The 21507-nt window shown below is 33.6% G+C and overlaps 1 protein-coding gene across 10 annotated transcripts in view; it reads right to left on the bottom strand.

Annotated features, from left to right (window-relative positions):
- The window catches only part of RMDN2 (regulator of microtubule dynamics 2), a 77854-nt gene that overhangs the window by 17728 nt on the left and 38619 nt on the right, over positions 1-21507 (bottom strand). For 7 of the 10 annotated variants that reach the window (XM_051975124.1, XM_051975125.1, XM_051975123.1 and 4 more), the window contains 6 exons: positions 16012-16186; positions 15309-15411; positions 13217-13277; positions 6104-6179; positions 3900-3977; positions 1513-1611 (listed from right to left, as the gene is read on the bottom strand). In XM_051975124.1, coding sequence (XP_051831084.1) covers positions 1513-1611; positions 3900-3977; positions 6104-6179; positions 13217-13277; positions 15309-15411; positions 16012-16186 — 592 coding nt within the window. Of the gene's footprint in view, positions 1-1512; positions 1612-3899; positions 3978-6103; positions 6180-13216; positions 13278-15308; positions 15412-16011; positions 16187-21507 lie in introns of those variants that run through there. The other 3 variants (XM_051975128.1, XM_051975121.1, XM_051975122.1) reach the window with 2 other exon arrangements.

Raw genomic sequence — 21507 nt, 5'->3', positions numbered from 1 at the left:
AAGAAAGATTAAAACACATACTCAGGAGAAACTAACAAAGACAAAGCTCCTACATCCTAAGCCTCCAAGAAAAATTCTAGGTGTTATAAGAGCAGCTATCAAGTATATGTAGTCTTTATGCTTAAGGAATTTAGAACTAGCTGGGCCAACAAGTCAAAATACACACAGAGAATAAGAAAAAAATTGTAGTTAAGTACAATATTATGGTTTTAATTATAAAAGCTTTATGGGAAGAAATTTAGAAGGCAGACAAAAATTATTACAGACCAAAAGTGATGGGAAAGGCTTCTTAGAGAATGTATTCCTTGATCTGAGTCTTGAAGAATAGGTAAGATTTGGATAGGTGGAAAGAAAAGGAAAGAGGGCATTCCTGCAGCTTAGCAAATACTGTCAAAATGTTCACCTATTCTGATTACAGGTAACTAAGTGTTCTTAGACTGAAATGTGCTTACAATGAAACTAGGCAATTTACCTAGCCATCAAAGAGATAGGGATAGGAGACTGGATTTGTGATGTCACTGGTACAATAACTCCAGGTAAAGAAACCACCTTCTTATCAGGATCACACCTATGGTTATATAATTCAGAGTTCGATAGCCAGTATATGTCAGAGATGGGACTTGACCTTGGACTTTCCTGACTCAAAGGCCAGCTTTTTCTCCAACATGGAATACTACCTGTCTCAAGCTACCATAATTAGATGGAAATATATTCTGACATTCTTTAGCTCTCCCAAACCTTACCTTTTACTTGAGTTAATGAGAGGAAATATCTATTAAGAGGTGATACCTACATGAAAAATTGTCCTAATTTCCAGGCCATGTGTATCTCAATAGAAACAAAACTGTCCAGTAAAGAAGTGAGAGTAATGGTTAGATGATGATAGCTGGACAGTTTCTCAGGGATCTCGTCTGAGATTTACATCAGTTCCAGAGATCAAGAGACTTCCACCACATTGGACGAGCCCTATGTGGAGGACTAATGAAAAGAATAAGTGTAAGTATACCAAAAAGTAAGGAGGTGTACATGTGCTATGAATTGTACCAATGGAAACAGTAGTTTCATAAAAATCAATCATAAAATACCCAAAAGAAAGTAAAACAGTACACTGGCCTTCAGGTTTATAAGTTAGTCTGATGTGGTTTTAGTTTGTGTGACTTGATCACCAGAGCCTAATCATTGATAAAGCTAAATTTTTGAATTTAAAATCCTAAAAAGTTTAAAAATTGGTTCTGCCAGATTTCATTTATCAGCTTAAGCAAAATAATTTGAATTACTTGGGTAAAGATTTTTTGTTTGGAAATATATCATTCTCTCACAAGAAAGTATCATTTATTACATGTTAAAGGCAATTTGAAATCTCTAATTGTCACATGGTATTATATATAAAAATAATAACTTCAAGTCAACAATTTTATAGAACTATGTTCTTTACTTAACTGGGACTCCGCCAACACTGTGATACACAGGCAATTAAACTTTTTAAAAATAAAAATAAGTAGCCAGGATTACCTTCAGGAAATTACTCAGAGCATCCTCTATACTTGAAGTTGGTACCACCCCAAAAAGAGTAGAGGCCATTTTCTTCTCCATCCAATTCAATTTGAAAATCTATAGAAAAACACCTTTTTTGACTGAGCAATCTTGTTATTGGACCTTCTATTGATAGATTTTAAGTAACATAATCCATAAGGGTTATAATAAAATTGTTTTAGAAATTGTTATGGATTAAGAAGTTTTTTAAAAAGGAACTATTCATAAGAATTCCACTTAACTCATATTGGATATGAAGATGATATATTTTTATTCATGTTAGCTACTTATTATTTAATGCAATTCAAGACATAGATTTTTATGTAATAGATATGTTTAGTTCCTATCACAGAAAATGAATCATAAAGATTAATGTCCTATAGCATGAAAAACACTTTAAAATTCATTAGTGTACTATTTTTTATATTCACTATAAAACAATAATTTGTTTTGATAAATCAATACAATAAAAAAATACTAAGAAGCTATTATATGTTAGGCACTGTGCTAAGTACTGGGATTACAAAAAGGAAAGAGAAGTAGTTCCTAGTCTCAAAAAACTTATTCTAATGGAAGAGATGACATGGAAACAAAAAGATATTTGTAACATATTGATACATAGATAGTTATATATAAAATGCAGCCATTAGGAGTAAGCACTAGCATTTGGGGAAACCAAGAAAGGCTTTATGCAGAAAGTTGCACTGGAGTTGAGTCTCAAAGGAAATGAGTGGTTTTTGCCAAATTACTACCTATTTTGTTAAATTTATTTTTTTCGCTATTTCCCAAATATCTTGGTCCTTACTTGGGAGCAGCCTGCTGGACATATCTGACATCTTTGGGCATCCCCCTTCTTTACCCTGACATGTAATCCAGATACTCATCATCTTAAATCTGGATTGTTCCTATAATCTTCTTGGTAGCCCTGACATCAATCTCTCCCTTTTTCAAATTGTCTTTCCCACAGCTGCAAAAATCATGTTCCTGTGGCACTCCACTCCAAAAATTTGTTTCTTATTACTTAGACTTTGTGATTGAAATTCTTTGGCTTAGTATTTAAGACCTTTTAAAAGCTAGCACCAACTTGTCCTGGTGACCATTCATACCATCTCTTGTAGGTGCTTAAGGAATGATAATGATGTATGGATTTACTTTATCCTAGCCAAGCTCGATTTCTAGCTGTCCCCTGAATTGAGTATGCTGAATAGCATTATGGGGACTTCACAAAAGCCCCTTTCCACACATGATCTACTCTTTTCTCATCTCCACTACCAACCAAATGGTTTACTAGACATTAGGCACTTAGTAAATGTTTTTTCCTATCCTCCAAAATCCTTCCAGGCTCAACTCATACATCCTCTCCTGTAATGAGCTGAGGCTTGAGTTGATGCACTGAGGTCCCAAGTACGTGAGGCTAAATAGTAATTGGACCATACTCTATTAATATATATGCTTGGAGAAAGAATGGCCCCGCCCACTCTTTGTGCAAGTCCTGATGTGTTGTATAGGAAATGACGTTTTTGGTGGGTGGAGGCAGGGGAGTGGAGAGGGAAGCGGAAGGAGAGACTGCTGGCTGGCAGCTTGACACTGCTGTTCGTGTTGCCATTGCGAGGGCCCTTCAGCTCCGATTCCCCTCTGCTAGCTGGCTTCCTGTTGCAGCTGCCCATTGCAGCTGCCCACATTGCTATCACAATTCTTCCTGCCCATATTGCTATCGCAATCCCCCCTCACCTCTACTGAGAATAAAGAATGAAGATTTTTCCCTTAATCTAAATTCCTGACTCCGGTTGATTTTAAATACACACGGTCATCGCATTTGGCGCCCAACGTGGGGCCCAAGGATCCTGCCTTAGCCCATTACATCTCCCGCTTTCTTTTATTTTAGTACACAGGTGGTCATGCCATTCCTGACTCCTTAGGGAGGTCAAAGCCCCCAAGGGGAGGTGATCACTCTCCATTAAGCAATCTTTGGTGCTTCCCCCAAGGATCAGTGCTCTCTCCTTCCTCAGTTATACCTGGGGCTACTTGGCTGGATCTCCTTTTTTCCAGCCTTCCATAGTGCCCTTTCCATATTCTACTGGTCTTCTGTTGTGCTTCTCTCCAGGAGGATGGAAGCTCCTTGGAAGCAGAGGCTATTTATTGTTTTCTATCTCATGTCTGAAGCACAAGACCTTGTGCACAAATAATAGATACTTACTGGACCTTTGATTTAAGATAGTTATTTTAAAAAGTGCTGAGAAGAGAAGGAGGAAGAACATAAAGACAAATTTTGTATCTGTGACTAAGATTTACACTGGTTAAATAAATGAACTCAGAATACCAAATGTGTATTTCTGTAACATGATACTCAGATGAGATCCACTTACAGAATAACAATATCTTCCATTGAGGTAATACAATAGGGGCTCATCAGGTATTAATTCTATTGCTTTATCAAGATGTTCCTGAAAGAAAATCAATCAAAAAATAACATCATTTAACAAGCTTAAGGCATTATTGAGCTTAATGAATTGTATAGAGACCTGGCAAACTAAAACAAATCATATTACTAATTATACTACCATATAATGTTCAAAACTAATTTGTTACTACTGTTAGCAAACATCATTTAAAAAACACATCAATTTAAAGGGAAAACACTAGTGGCCAAATATGGAATATTCAAAATTCTTAATTCTCATCTTCTTGCAGTTTCATTTAATACAGAGTGAGGCAGACACATTTCTAGAAGGCTGAGTCAGCATGAAACATATAATAACCAAGTGAAAAGCAAAATCAAATTCCCCAAGCATGGCCAAAATGACTCCATTTTGACACAGACAGCTTGGCAATCAAAAAAAAAGTAACTTGCAGCCCAATCTTGAGTCTTCTAAGTCTCCCTGGACATTTGCTGAGTCTTTTGTAACTAAAAGATCTTTAGGTATTCTTTTATTTAACACTATATTCTCCAAACTATGGAATAATTATGGAAAATTTTAATCCTAAATTGATTCCCATGGTCACATTTCTACACTATGATTGTTACCTAATTTTATCTGTCCTAATTAGATTTTAGTGTCCCTTTTGGTATTTGTTTAGTATCTTTTATAAATGCTTTATGATTTAGCCAGGTGTTTTTCTATAAAACAGGTATAAGTATTCCCAAATGTGGATGTCTGCATAATGGGTTTCTATCAAGCAAAGTATATCTATTCTATAGTCCAAAGTTAAAAAGGAATGATTTGATGATTATTTAATGTTTGGGGCTTTTCTTCTTAAGGAAATGATAATTTACATTGCAAATTTTTCTATCAAAAATAGCAACAAAATAGCACTAATTATAAGCATTATTGACATTACTAATTGTTGTGCTGTTTAATTGTATACAAGGGTCACTATGTGACTTTAAAAAAAACAGCTTTTTATTTTCAAAATACATGTAAAGATAGTATTCAACATTCACCCTTGAAGAATCTTATGTTTCAAATTTTTCTCCCTCTCTTCTCCCCATCTCTTCCCCTAGATAGCAAGTAACCCAAGATATGTTAAACATGTACAATTCTTCTAAACATATTTCCATATTTATCATGCTGCTATGTAACTTTTTTAAAAAGTAAAAAGGCGTAAGATCAGGAAAAAATTTCATTTGTATATTTGAATGTCATTACTTTATAATATAACAAGTTTAAAAATGTTTAGAAAGATGTAGAAAGGAGAAAAATGATTGATAATGAAAGCTACTACTACTACAAAAATATGTACAAAACTTGAACATCTGATTTTAAAAGGAATATAAAATAGCAGATGTAAGGATAGTTGTTATTTTTCCTGTGCATAGGTAGATAGTACTGAATTTTGGATTTCATTTTCGTCAAATGACATCTGTATTGGGGCAGCGAGGTAGCACAGTGGATAGAACATTGAGCTTAAAGTTAGGAAGATCTAAGTTCAAATGCTGACATTTACTAGGTGGGTGATGATGGGCAAGTCATTTAACCCTATTTGCCACAGTTTCTTCATCTGTAAAATGAGCTGGAAAAGGAAATGACAAACCACTCTAGTATCTTTGCCAAGAGAACCCTAAATAGGATCACAGAGAGTCAGACGTGACTGAAAAGGATTAATAAATAATATTACCAAAATGTAAAAGTTTTAGCACAATAAAGTTTTAATTTTATATATATATATGTGGTCATACGTTATGAATGTAAAACTAAAATGAAAAAATATAAAAAATAAAAAATATATTTACTTCAACTTGGAGATAGATAAATTTTCAAAAAAAGATATTGATAGATTTTTTTTCTACTTATCTACAAGATTGTTATTTGATCTCACATACCTATGACCACATGGTTAGTTAATTTGCCATTACTATATCTAGTATTTAATCACTAATTTATAATATAAGCAACATTCATCTGCTGTTTACTTCCTCTTAGCTTAAAACTGAATCCATACTCATTTTCAATCATACTTATTTTACTGACAAAGCCATTTAATTCATTGTTAAAAAAGATAAGAAAATCCAAAAATTGAATAACTTAATTTTAACAACTTCATTTATATTAAAAAAAATTTTAAAAGATACCTTAAATAGATGGCCATATTTGACTCTATTTTGTAATCCCCCACACTCAGCAAACAAGCCACATAAATTACCATACCTAAAAAGATACCGCAGTTAAAATAGTGACATTTTAAATTAAATTGTTTCAAATTAAACAATAAAAATTATTGATTCAGTCAGTGGTAATCAAAAGGTATTCCTACAAATTTAAGAGAAATAAAAATGAAAAACCTTTAAATTAGACTTCCCAACAGAATGATAAAATAATAAATATCCTTTATATAAATAATACCATTTCTGGACATTTTATTCTTTTATATTCTTATAATGTTCTTTTTTATAACAGTATATATATACACACATATAATTATTTTTCTCTGGACAATATGTTCCTCTGGAATTATATTCTTAATATTAGGCACACGGCTGTTTTAAATATGCATATCAGCATACAAATTATTTTGTATCAAATACTGCACATAAGAGGGCTTAATATTTATTGAATTAAATGAATATATATTATACAGTATACATCTAGTATACAGATTAACTACAAGGTAATCCTAGATGACAAAGAGCAGTAGCAGCTGGACCCCAGAAAAGGCATCCTGCAGCAAGTGATATTTAAACTGAGTTATGAAGGATGTTAGAGAAACTAAGATAAGGAGGTGGAAAAGGAGAACATTTCAGGCATCTAGAGACAGCCAGTGCAAAGGTACAGAGAGAGGAGATGGAAGAATAGCAAGTAGGAAGGCCAGTGTAACTTATCATAAAATGCATAGGGTAAGACTGGAAATGAGTGGAAAGGTAGGAAGATTTAAAAAAAATTTTAAATATCAAATAGTGAAGCCAATATATGCTTTGGATAGCACTAAATAGATTATCCCTGGACACTACTGGGGAGTGGGATAAAATGGTCAGATCTTTATTTTAGGAAAATAATGTTGATGGCTGATGGATTAAAGTAAGGAGAGATGAGACAGGGAGAACACTTAGACAACTATTCCATTAACTCAGATAAGGAAGGGCTGAATAATTGGAGAAAGGAGATCTTGCAGAGACAGAAATGACAGGTTTGGTGAAGATAAGGCATAAAGGAAGACACTAGGGTGCCTGGAGCAACAGGGTGTCCTGGACAGTAATATGTAAATTTGGAAGAAGGAAGGTTTTAGGAGAAAGATAATGAGTTCTGTTTTGGACATGTTGAATTTGAGATATCAATGAGATAGCCACTTTGTGATATCCAGGAAGGATGTAATGCTGGATTGCAGTTCAGGAAAGAGCCTGAAGATGGATCTGGGAGTCATATGGATAAAAATAGTAACTGAACCCATGGGAACTGATGAGATCGCCAAATTGTGCTAATTTACAACAAAATCATTCATTTGTAAAGGCCCTTATTGACAGACATAGGAAGTAGGTAAGACTAAGTGATAAATTATTATTTTTATTTTAAGAAAAAAATCCAAAGGCCCAGAAAACAGGCACTGATCCTAGTCTAAGACATTGCTTATCATCTAATTTCTATGCTGTCTCTTGAAATATTTCCTCAAACCCTACTCCAAACTTCCTTCCCAGTTCTCAAAAATGTTGATTAAGCAAATCTTCATGTTTTGCCCCCTTTTTTATTTCTCTCATTCTAATATTGATCCTGCAGTCTTCTAATTACTCCAGGTATAACCCCTGATGCCATCTTTTGTTTCTTCATCTGTATCATTGATTGCCCATATACTATGTGCCTGTCTCTATTATAGCCTATTCTAGGATTTCCCCAAAAAGCACCCTGGATAGGATGTGAAAGAACAGATGGAGTCACTGATTCATCCTTCTTAGTACTATTTCACATAATCACACCCTGGCCCTTATTCATGAACTTTGAACTTCAATTTCTGATCATGATGTACTATTATTGATTTAGGTCTTAATGGTTTCAAGGACCTCAGAGAACTTAATACATTTTACCCCAATCCAGGTCTAAATAAATCCTCACCCAGGCAAAATCCATTCCAATTGTGGTAAAAGTTATTTTGAGACTATACTGGGAATCTAGATGCTCTGGTACATGTTAAAGCCTAGAAACCCCCACTTTTTCAGGTGGACGTTGGGTTACTCTGATATATTTTTTCCCACAAGAAGGGAGTAACCTTACCACATGTAATTCATGTTCTGTGACGTAGATCCTTTCACTCTTACCTTCCTTCTTACAACTGGTCTTATGGACTTATGAAATAACAGGATTCTACGGCTCTAGTTCTGTTGTGATGGCTCAATCTAGGCTGAAAATTCAAGACCCTTTAGAAAATCCTAAAATTAGCTCTAAGGGAAAATTGACAGCTGTAGCTGGATTTCTGTATTCTTCATGAGGAAGAATGAAAAACTCCTGACAAGATTGGGCTCTTGGAACTCTTATCATTTATGACCACTATGCTTTTCCTCTGCTCTGTAATCTATACTTAAAATAGCTCTCTGTGCCTTATAATGCAAAATACCCCTCATATACACTACCTAATCCTATATGATTTCTATCCATGTCTTGCTATGAAACCTTCATAGAGGAACTTCCTAACACAATGGATTTTATCACAGTACATATTATAAATATAATTATAAATTGAAATATAAATATAAATGATAAATAATGTAAATATTATAAATTATGAACATAATAGAAATATTTTAATATTATATGCATCATATAATGTATAGTTTACATGATAAATATATAAAATCATATACATTTACATCCATTTATAATTTATATATATATATATATATCACATTTTATATGCCATAGAGTTACTAATTCTCTTTAAACTCTCAACTTTATATAGCCTTTAAATGACGAGGTAAAACTCAATGGAAGATTACATGAAGAAATGCCCTAAGGATGAAAGATTTATTCTGTACAGCTCTGAAGGATAGAAATAGAACCAATGAGAGGCAGATTTTATATATTAGGGAAATTTTACTAAATTATCATATCTATCTAAAATGAAAAGGTTACTTGGTTACTTTATGAGATACTGAACATCCAATCATTGAAAAAATTCAGAGTCTGGATTATTACCTGTGAGGGATGCTGTAAAGGGGACTCCAATGGATGACTTTGGAGAGCCTTTCTAACTCTGAAATTCAAGGATTCTATGACTATTTTTATCATTATAATTAATTAGTATTATTGCTTTTGTTTACGTTGTTAGTGTGTACAGACTGCTGGGATGGACCACGAAGAATAAAGTTTCACATGTAAATTGTATCATCATTTGAGAATTAATCACATCAGAAACTCCTGCCCTATAGTCTTATACCCCCATCTAGTGGTTCAACTGAGAATCAGAAATAATGACTAAGTGAAACAGTATTGTTTTCTTTGAATTAACTGTGAACAGTCCTTGAAATAAATGATAAACACTTAACTCTTTAAGCTTTATGTCAATGCCAGCTATTATTTTAGAAAAAAGTCAATTCTTTCCAGCTTGTCTAATGGGACTTCAAATAAAAACAGTCCTTGGTCAAGTGACTATCTTTTTATTATACTTTTTCATTTAAAGCTCTATGGAATATAGGGAGATAAAATAACTTTTTATAGATTAATGAAAGCATTAGGATATAAGCTCATATTTGAACACTGACACTAAGAACATTGATAGTACAACTCCTGTAGCATACAGGATGATAGGGATGTTACACACCTCATTTTGCTTCTATATCACTTTGATTACTTCAGGAAGCTTCATATAGTTTAAAAGTTTTTATTCTACTCAGCTTTGAGACTCATCTGGTATTTGGTATGGGAATAGCTATTAAAAGCATCATTCTTAAGTTTTAGAGACCAAGATTATAACCATATAATTCAGGGCAAAAGTTTGAAAAATTAAGGCCATTCACCAAGAACTCCCTATTCTTGTTGCCCTCCTCATTTCATGTCATTCAGTTTCTTTCTCCCTTTCTTTCCTCCTTCACCTATCTCACATAATGAGATAGCCTTTGTTTACTGAAGTACACGATTTTCTTAGCATATCCCAATCTATCCCAACATCTTTAATTGTTGCCCTCAAATTCCTATTTTATCACTAATCTGAAATATCTCCTTTCTAAATTGGCTCCATCAATCTATTCCTGTTAGCCATCATCCTATATCTCTTTCCTTTTTACAATTGAACTCTGAGAAACTTGTCTATAAGAGCAACTCCACTACCTTTTCCCTCACTTCTTTGCAGTTTGGCTTCTGACTTAATCATTCAACTGAAACTACTCTCTAAACCTCCTAGTGATCTCTTACTGCCAAATTTAATAGCCTTTTCTCAGTCCTTATGCTTCTTGACTTCTTTGCTGTTTTTGATCCCATTTCTCCTAGACACTCTCATCTTGACAGGTTTGTGTGATACTACTCTCTCCTACTTCTCCTTCTACTTGGGTCCATTCTATCTGTCTCCTCTGATAGATCTTCATTCAGGTTATATCTATTAACTGTAAGTATTACATTGTTCTGCGCCCTCTACTCTTTCTCTATTTCATCATTTCATCATTACCCAGGGATTCCATTATCATCTCTATGGTGACCTCATCCAACCATCCCAGTGTAGGCTTTCATAACCTCACACTGGAATATTTATATAGCTTTCTAAATCATTTTCCTGTCTCAAGATTCTTCCTATCAGTCCATTCCCTCCTCAGTTATCACAGAGATCTCTTAACGTGTAGCTCTGGCTGACCATGCTCATTCCTTTTACTCAGTAATCAGGATCACTAATAATCATCTGGGGTAGTATTTGAATTTAATCTTTCCTAATTCTAAATCCTACACTATTTATTCACTGCCCATTTAGCCATGAGGGGAAGTATTGTTTCAATTTTATCCTTGTATCCCTGGTACCTAGCAATTTTTTTGCATGTAGTAGGCATTTAATTATTGTTGTTTGTCCTTCATTCTCAAAGAGGACAACGGCATCAGGGATGTGAGGCCATGACAAGTAAGTGAATTAAATTTGCGTGAGGGAAGGCTGGGCAAGGTCTCCTACCTCACTTTCTCCTCCAGAGCCATTTGCATCCAGTGGCAGATACAGATCAGGACAACTGGAGATGCCCTGGAGGCATTGGGAGATCATGGCCTTTTTAAGCTAAGATCTTCAGCAGGTCTCAGTTTGATTGCTTACTAACTGATAAGAGGTCAGGAAAAAGTAAAAAAGTAAAGAGAAAAAAGAATAAAAAAAGCTTATCTATCCTAGCCACTAAAAAACTTATCTGCCATCTTGTAAAGTCACATCTATAGATGGTACACTTATACAGAAAATGAATGTAAGCTGGATCTCTGTTCACTGGGTATTCCCATGTCTCAGACAATGAAGAGAGATCTGAAAATGAAAAGAATGTCTACATGCTACTGTGGTACACAAAGATGAAAGGATTTGCCAAAGATCTTAGTGGTTTAGGACAAGCTGAATTGGGTGTTGAGGTATTTCACAATAAAATCTTAACTGATATTTAATCGAGGACCCCCCTTTTCTTGACTCTGCTTTTAGCAGAGAAGGCTTTCTGAGAAACATCAGATTATTCTATTTGTATTGCTTCTGCCTTTTCACCAGGTTTTATGCTTCTGTTTTATCATCTGTCTCTGTGGAGAAAATTGATTGGCTGGACCCTAGTTAATCTCTGTCCTGGTTTTTCTCATCCCATTTTTTAAGCACGATCTTTAAAATGACCTTTGCTCAGGAGTTGGCCTGACAGTTTCAATGCAATGCTTAGTTAAACACAAAAAGATTTTATCTATGTTCACCAATACAAAGTGGCTTGCAATTTGAGGTACTAGAGGGTGCTGTTTCCCCAGCAACACTGTATTTCAGACAAAATATACCCATAAGGCAGTTTGAATTATTTTGTAATTAACATATTAACAGTTTCTCTTAAATAGAATAATTCTTCATAAAACAACACAGAAAATATCATATTCTACTACATTTGATCTCTTTTTATAACCTATCCTGGTAAATCTTGGTACTATAGCAGTTTCTTTCTCACCTAAAGCCCATAAGCTAAAAAAACCAGAGAATATCTGTTATGAAAAAAAAACAAAACAACAACCACATTAAACTACGTGTATATGAACAAAATTTTCCAATGTCACCATCACTTTCTCTCTCAGTAAGTGCTATGATTCAGGACCCTCTTTTGATTTCCCTATGTGATTTGTATTTTCTAAGTTTTTCCCAGCATGACATAAAATTCCAGAAACTACTCTGAACAACTTAAAAGTATTTTAAAACAATATGTACTATAATTAGAAATAATCTTTGAAAAAATAAAAGAGAATCATTTTAGGGGTCTTAAAATTATAATAGGAAGAAACCTTGTTTTATTTGTCATAAGGATCTTTGGCTCATATCAGGATTCAGTTTTCTACTTAATATATATTCTTGAATAAGGAACTCAAAATTTTATATCTATATTTTACTGGTGTTATTATTGTCAAAGTCTCGTGTGTGTGTATGTATTTCAAAATGACAGGAATATATATATAAAATAGCTTTAACTATATTTAGTCAAAAACATAGCAAAACTCAAATTCTTTGTCACTAAACAGATTTATTTTTCATTAAATAGATATATGGAACATTTTGGAGATTTTAACATTTCCATGTTTAACAAAATATTTTCATCTTCATGAAAATACCATTAAGTTGAACTAAAAGTGACATGCTGCATTTAGTTACTGTGTATTGGAAGCAGAGTGTTAACAGTGGAACAAAGTGTCTTGGTTCCAAGTACTGGGCTAGGCCACGAACTAGCAATAAAAGTTTAGGAAAGTTATTTATGCTCTTTATTTCCCAGATTCATGAAGGGACTGAAATAGATTAATTCCTAAGGTATCTTTTTCAACTCTCACATTTTATGGTCAAAATTCTATTTCAAGATTTAAACTATGATACCTCTCTAACAACAACTTCAATAAATAGCCTAATTTAGCTGGATAATCAAAGTCAGAGATGACATAAAGAGGCATGTAAAGCTAAATATTGTCATATGCTATGTATATGTCAAATGAATGTAAAGATCTGTATTAACTAGGGTCAAAAGAATTTCAGCTGTAATTTCTAAAGGAGACTTTAGAAGAAACAAAAAAAAGTTTTTACTTACCACAGGTGACAGTACCCATTCTTAGGAGCCTGAGAAACTGCTCTTTCACCTAGGTCTTTTCCTGTAAAATAAATATACTTTTTTTTATTCAGAATTTTTCCCCCTGTGAAGGGAAGAATTTCAAGATTATGCTAAGTGAACATAAATTGCAGGAATATATGGTAGATAAGAGAAGGCTTCGGAAAGATATGATGTTTCATACAGAATGGGAATTAAACCTGTTCTGTTTGTTCCCAGAGGGCAAAACATAAGAGAGGTAAATGAGAATTGCAAAGAGATGAATTTAGGTTTGATGTGAGGAAAAACTTCTTAATAGGGTTGTCTAAAAAGGAGGTGCTTTGCTCCATAATGAAGGTCTTTGGACAAAAGCTGGCTAACAACTTGTTATGCTCTAAGCTAGATTTCTGTTCAAGTATTGATCAGTTATACCTGTTTGAAGAAAAATCTTCAAAGATGCTCTATTACTTTTTTTCTGCTCTAAGAGGCAATCTGATAAGACATCTTTTTTTGCAAATGATTTTATATTTTTAAATCAATGTTACCTTTAGTTGCTAAGTTTCTTTCATTGACAGAGGTCAAGTATTTTGTTTTGTTTTCACATTTCTTTTGGCCTTTTTATTGGGGACTGCTTTATATCACTCAAACTTCTCTATGTAAGGGTGATAAACTTCGAAGTGGCAATGATCAGAATTAATTTTATGCATTTCACAGTTTTATAGACAACAACTTGTTTAATAAGGTGGACTGAAATTGTAATTCATTTGGGTTTTCCAACCTTGAATGGTCTGGAGACCTGGACTCAAGATATCTCGTCTTTTGGATTTATAAAGCACTTGTATATTCAGTCAATTAACAACAATGTATTCAATGCCTACTAGTGCAGAGTATTATGGTCATCTTCTTATCAATTTACAAGACCTTATGATGTTCTTTGTTTGCAAGATACTATATTAAATGCTAGGGATGCAAAAATGAATGAAAAACAATATTCACTTTCACAATACTTATTCTATTTGGGAATGGACACTGCAGCAGCAGCAGTAACAACAATAACACCACCATAATCATCACCAACAACAACTACTATTATTGCTGCTGCTGCTACCGCTACCACCACTACTGCAAGACAACATTAAAACTATCCTTAAGAATGGGAAAATTAGTATGAAAAATGTTTATTTTCATAGAAGGCAAAACAAGAAGAAACAGGTTTACATTACACTGAAAATATTTGGGAACATTAAGTCTGAAGAACAGAAGAGTTATGTAGTACACAATTTCTATCTTTAAGTATCTGAATGACCATTATGTGTAAAAGAGATTATATTTGTTCTGTTTGTTTTTAGAGATCAGAAATAAGAGTAGCAATGATAGAAGTAAAGAGGTAGATTTAGGTTTAATATGAGGGGAAAAAACTCTCCCACCTTTCTAACAAATTAGAGCTATTTATAAAAAACAAAATAAAACAGAAAAAAAAATAGGATATATTAAGATGGAGGGAGATCTGACTTCAGGGAAGTCTTCAAGAGAGATCAGATAGCTATGTGTGGTATATATTGTAGGAATATAATTATTCAGGTATAATTTGGACTAGATGGCTTGTAAGGCCCCTCTCTCAACTCTGGACTTCTATAATTTGACATAAGGCAGACCTTTTTTAAATTTCAAAGAGGAGTTATTAATATTAAGAGAGTTTATCAAGAGAAGCTGATGAATCTCCACCACTGAGCTTTCTAAAAATTTAATGGCAGATTCATGGGCAATTCAAATCTAGAATTTTAAACTTTGAAGGGACCTTTGAGATTATTTGCTTCAAATGACTAATTTTCCATATTAAAAAAAAGCTGAAATAAATTTTCCACAGTTGTACAGCTAGATATTAGTAGATACATGTTTATTAGTCTAATTTTAATGGCCAATAATACATAGCTTGACTGTATCTATCCTAATTAAGTAAAATAAAATTTTAAAAGGATTCCAACTAAGAAATTTATAGATGAAATCTTTTCATCTACTTTTCAGAATCTTTAAGGATTTTGGTACATGTCTTAAGTTTTAACAAGGCAATCAACTTAAAAAACTCACTACCTACCATCAGAAGCATATTTTTTCTTTTCTCCCATATTTGTGGATAGTTCACACATATCTCCATAAGCTCTAACTAATCTCCACATAAACTCAGTTTCATCTTTATACTAAAAAAAATAGAGAGAAAGTTTGCACATTAGATTAGATAATTGATTTGTCTAAAATGTAAATATTCTGTCTGAATGTAGCTATTTAAGAATAGTATTACAGATGACCATCACCAATGTGAATGTCAATGTATGCCCAAGTAAGACTGGTAATTAAGGCCATTAGTTTTCATATGATTGCCTATCATCCTATGGTCTTAAAACTATTTAAACATTAGGATCATAGATTAGTGATAAACGGGTCTTCAAAGTTCATTTCACAGAAGAGAAAATTGAGGTCAGGGGAAGGGAGTAAACATGTCCAAAGTTATTCTGGTAGTAAATGCCAGATCTAGCTTTGGAGCTCATGTCTTTTGATTTAAAATCCAGTGGTCCTCCCACTGTACTATTTTGCTTCTTTTGCTATGCTACAGAAACACTTAAGTCTCTCAAAATTTGAGGAGGAGGGTGCTGGTGTGTGTAAATTACCTGCTTCTTCCTATGCATTTATTTACTATGCCCTCCAGACCACAATAAGGTATAATACTAGGATTTTATTGAGGAGATTTAATTGATAAGATACTTTAATTAATAAGAGTTATTTCATAATATTTCCCTTACCTTATTTTTATGGTTGCACAGGAGTTCGAAACCTTTCTGCTTATCAGAATCACTTTTTAAATGTAAGTCATCAACCATCTCAATAAGAATAGGTAAGCTCAATCGTCTTGTTTTTTTACTTGCCTTATGGCCAAATAAATGCCCCTTTTCAGTGTCGCTCTGAGCTGTAACATACCTAAAATTTCAGAAACAAGCATTAAAGCTTCTAAAAGTTGTTTCAGATAATTAAAGGCTAATGATAAAGGTATAATGGAGAGATAAAGACATAGCAGAAACTGAATAAATGCCCCTTATTATTAAACGTTTTGTGATAATTTCCCAAATTCTGCTTAATTCATAACAATTAATGTTATGGTATTCAATGTCTACAATGACAGTTTCATTCTCATTCGCTCACAACTCAAAAATGTTGGCTTTGCTGGTTCTAATCGTGAATTTATGGTATATCACCACATAATTCAATACTGTTCATTCATATGCAGCAATATAAAATCTCCTAATGCTAATGTATTTAATAATTTTTGAGAACAAATGTATTTAAGTATTCAGATTTCTTAAGAGTCATTTATTGTTGAGTTGTTTCAGTTGTGTCCAATTTTCTGTGATCCCACTTGGGGTTTTCTTTAGCAAAGACACTAGAGTGGTTTGCCATTTTCTTCTCAATCCCATTTCACAGATGAGGGACTAAAGCACTGAGGTTAAGTGACTTGCTTGGGGTTATACAGCTATTGTGTGAAGCAAGATTTAAAGTCAGCTCTTCCTGAATCCAGGGCACTAGTGTTCTATTCATTGCCCTACTTTGTTACCTGAGAAGAATCACAGGCAATACTTAGAGAGATCTTTTATTTCACTAGTGTCCAATGATAGTTCAAAACCCTTCTGTACATTAATAGTGTCATGATTTTTTTGCAGCCAAAAGCATTCATTACCTCTATGCTTTAATACAAAGCTTCTTAACTGTGCATGGGGACTCTATATGGGCTCTGATAACTGAATGTGAGGACTACAAAATTATACTTTGTTATCAGTAAATGTTTGATTTGTATACCTGTTTTAGATACTTAGATACCTGAGGTTGGGTAAAAATGGGTCATGAGTTGTAAAAGTTTAAGAAGCCCTGCTTTTATAGATAGTCTTTGTGAGTTCTATAGCCCCCCAAATTTGTCACCTTCATGCTTCTTGCAATGAGCCTCTCCTGTGTGAAGATGGTGGTACAAACACATGAATGCAGAATCTGGTGTAGAAATATATACAACAGAAAAAAACATGAGATACCAGGAAGAGGAGAGAGATGGGAAAAAATGGGAGAGTATAGTCAGATTAATTATAAGATAAACTCTAACATTAGAAGACAGATTGTGAAGAGGAATTTAAAAGGAATTAAAAGAAAATTACAAAAGAAACTGTAATTGGAAGTGTGACTGAGAAGAAGGGGAAAGGGACCAGGATGGAAAAGTAGACTACAAGAAGCACCAACCTCCTCTTCTTTGTAAGAGATGTCATGGAGCAGAGAGAGATAAAAGTGTAAGACAAGAAACTGAAGGGAAAGACATAGTTAATGACAGTGACTATGAATGTGAATGGGATCATCTAACCTATCATAGAATGGAAGAAGATTAATTAGAAAGGAGGATGACAGAATGAGTAGATTGAACAATATCTTCTCACAAAACCAGTGGAAAGCAGTGGAGGCAAAAGAAAAACAAAGCTGCAGAAAGCTAGGCATGAAGCCCAATGAAGAGAGATGATTTTCACAGCAGGTATAGACATAGATGTCAGCATTGGTATTTATCCTTTGTCAGTACTCTCAGTTCTGTCTATTCCTGTGACTAGAGTGTTGGGATGTGTAGTAAAGAAATCCTTCTAAAATCTCCATTTTAAGAAGGCTCCCATGGCAATAATTTCTTATGTATTGTTTATATATCACTCATGTATAATATGTATGTTGCTCACATGTAATAAAGGATACTATACTTTTATAGGACACACCATCTATGTTAATAATATTTAATTTAATTCTAGATAATGCATTATATGTGATAAATATATGTGCTGTATAAACCTAACAAATGCCATTTATGAAGTTTTGCATCATATAAGCACATTCTTCATGTAGATACCGACATGGATACAGGTATGTGGATGATATAGCTATAGATATATATCAGCACTGGTACTCACACCTCACCCATACATTCTGACCCTCTGATTGGAAAGCTGTAGAACTGAAGTTCAATATAAAGAACTTCTAAAGCTGGCATTTTAAAAGGGCTCCCAAGTGAGCCATATGTTCACATATATTGTTTATATATTAAGTATACCTATATTGCCCATGTGCAGTGCATCTGTTGTTAATTGTTTATATATTACTCAGGCTATATGTTTTATAGATTAATAAATATTACTTAGGTTAAAATGGGCTATATACTTTAAATATATTTGTGTGTACATAGTATATATATTATATATATCACACATGCATATATATAGGTATAGGCATGGATTGTCAGTGTTGACACTGATACACTGGCTGGGGCTTATGACAAGAAATCCTTCTAAAGTTTCTGTTTCAAGGGGACTCTCAGGTGAACCAACTTGTCAAATATATTGTTTACATATGTGTGTGTGTATAAAATCCATGTATTAAATATAACATATTACAATGTGCAATAAATGATACATTGCACATGTTTTATATGTCAGTTATTACACATGGGAAATGTGCAGTATTCAGGCTGTTATATATCATATGTTAAATATATATTACATTATATGGATATGTTGTATATATGATCATAAATGTTACTATATAAGACATCTGTTTTATAATACCCACATATATGTGTATTTAACAATCCAAACCAGTAAGAATTTAATACAATCTAATCCAGTCCAAACTCATCCAGTACACTTAGAGCTAGTCCAATACAGTAGAATATAGTTTAATGCTGTTAGGTCCAGCTTATTCTGGCTCAGTTTACTCCAACCTGGTCCATGTTAGGCCAATCCAGTCTAGTCCAGTCTATTATAGTCTAGCCCAGTGTCTATAATCTAGTCTAGCGTTATCTAATCTGGTCCAGTTTTATCTAGTCTGATCCAATCTGGACAAAACTGGTCCAATCTAGTCCAGTTAGGGTTAACCTAGTCAGTATGGTCCAATTCAATCCATTCTAATTCCATTCAGTCTGATCCAATACAGTACCATCAGAGTCAATCTAATCTAATCCTATCCAGTCCAGTCCAATCTGGCTCAATCTAGTTTAATCCAATTCAATTCAATCTAATCTGCTTTATTCCAGTCTAATTTCAATCTGGTTTAATTCAATCCAAAATGATCTAAATCAGTTTAATCTGGTTCAAATAAGTTCCCTCCAGTTCAAACTGATCCAAATACATTTCAATATAGTTCAATCTATTTCAAATGAGATTAATCTGGTTCCCATTTCAAACAGATCTAATCTGGTTTAATCTATACATGTATATTTGTCATGTAGAACATATGGCATAAACAATGCCAATATAATCAATGATATTGTCCTTTTATAATATCAGTATTGGTGCTCATATCTTTGTTCTTTAATTAAAAGACTATATATGAGGCTAGCCTACACAAGAGATGTTATGAAGATACAATTGCCAAGCCTTAGTAACAGATTAGACATGCGCAGAGAAAATAAGGCAGGAGAAAAGAATGATTCCTAAGGTGAGAGCCTGGGAAATGGACCACAGAGGTACCTTTTACAACAAAATGGTAGTTATAGAAAAGTAGTGGATTTGGAGGGAAAAATAATGAGTTTGCTTTGTGACATGCTGATTTTAAGATGTCTACAAGACATTCACTTTAAAATATCCAATAGCATTTAAAGCTGTAAGACTGATAATTAGCAAAGAGATTAGGCCTAGATAGATTTGAAAATCATCAATATAAAGATGACAATTAAATCCATGTGAGCTGATCAGATCATCAAGTGAAAAAATATAATAGAAGAAGAAATATAAAAGAATGAAGAGAAGAGGGAAGAAGAGAGCAGAAGATATGAAAGAAAAAGAGAGAAGAAGAGAAAAAAGGGGGAGAAGAAAAAGCACATAACAAAGCTCTAGGCAATAGCCAGGGTTAAAATATGTAAACTGGATGGAGATTCAGCAAAGTAAGAGAAACAGTCAGACAAGTGGACAAAATGGAGAAAGCAGTGTCATAAAAACCTAGAGAGAAGAGGATAATGAGCAGTGTCTAAGGCTATAGAAAAGCCAAGGATAAGGACTAAAAAAGATTTAATATTTAACAGACCACTGATAGCTTTATGGAAAGCAATTTCAGTTGAATGATGAGATCAGAAGATAAACTTTAGAAAATTAAGAAGAGAAGCACCTATTTTAAATTGAAACATTGAAGAATAAGAAAAGGATAATAGGTGGGGATATATCTGCTTAAAAAGATAGGATGGAATGGGGTTATTGGTAGTTGATGATTATCAACTCAAAAAATAGATGTGGTTTAGAGATAAAATTCTAAGAATTTATGAGACCAACAAATGAAATGGCATAGAGTGAAAAGATCAGGGCTTGGGACAGAGTCCTGGAGGATAGTCAGATAGTGATTGTGGGCTGAATGAAGATTCAGCAAAGGAATCTGAGGAGCAGCCAGACAGGTCAGAAGAATCATGGCACAAAGACCAAGGGAGGAAAAAATAAGATCCCAGAGGAGGTGATCATAGCGTCAAATATTAAGAAAAAGTCAAGCTATAGTGAAGCGAAAAAGGTCTTATCAGTAATTAGGGACATACTAGCACAATAAAAAGCTCTCAGTGATGCAGCAGTCAGCTAGATTTTGCTCACAACTCTGGCTTTAGCTGTTTCTTCAAAGCTTCCTCAAAGGACATATGTTATTTGTGCTCTGTGACCTTTTCTTCATTTCTCTTTCAACAGTTAAGCTACATTTGTCCCTTCTTTTGGATACATCTGAACTACTTCAGAAAAACCTTCAAGTATAAATGGATAGCTATTTCTAAAATGGCCTTATATTCATGTTAACCAAACTACTTTGGTTGCTGGATTCCATATCTCACCCTTTTTGTTGCTATAATAAATCACAGTGATTCTCCTTTGCCTGTTCTAATAGCAAGGCTTCAAACTTAAAACACTTAAAAGTATTATGGATACTATACGTGGCTCCTCACATTACAGAGTATACATTCTTCAGTGTAACTAACAACTATGTCATTTTTCATGAAGGGGCAGATTGTTAAATTTCTTTCTTTGAAATCCTACAGCTTACTTAACACACATTAGATACTTAACAAATGTTTATTGGATCAAAAGTTAGACCTCAAATGCACCATGATAAATATCAATATTCAATTGTAATAAAATCAAGCACATGACATTTTTTTCTTTCAATAATATTTGAGGTGTCAAAAACGCCACAACTTTTTATCATAGCACTCTATAAAAATCATGACTTTGTGTTTACTGCTTATAATCTTCTCAGGTTTGTGC

The sequence above is a fragment of the Antechinus flavipes genome, chromosome 2 (genome assembly GCF_016432865.1).
Source record: "Antechinus flavipes isolate AdamAnt ecotype Samford, QLD, Australia chromosome 2, AdamAnt_v2, whole genome shotgun sequence".
NCBI lineage: Eukaryota > Metazoa > Chordata > Mammalia > Dasyuromorphia > Dasyuridae > Antechinus > Antechinus flavipes.
Note: the sequence above shows the minus strand (reverse complement) of the source record. Positions and strands in the feature narration are given on the sequence as shown.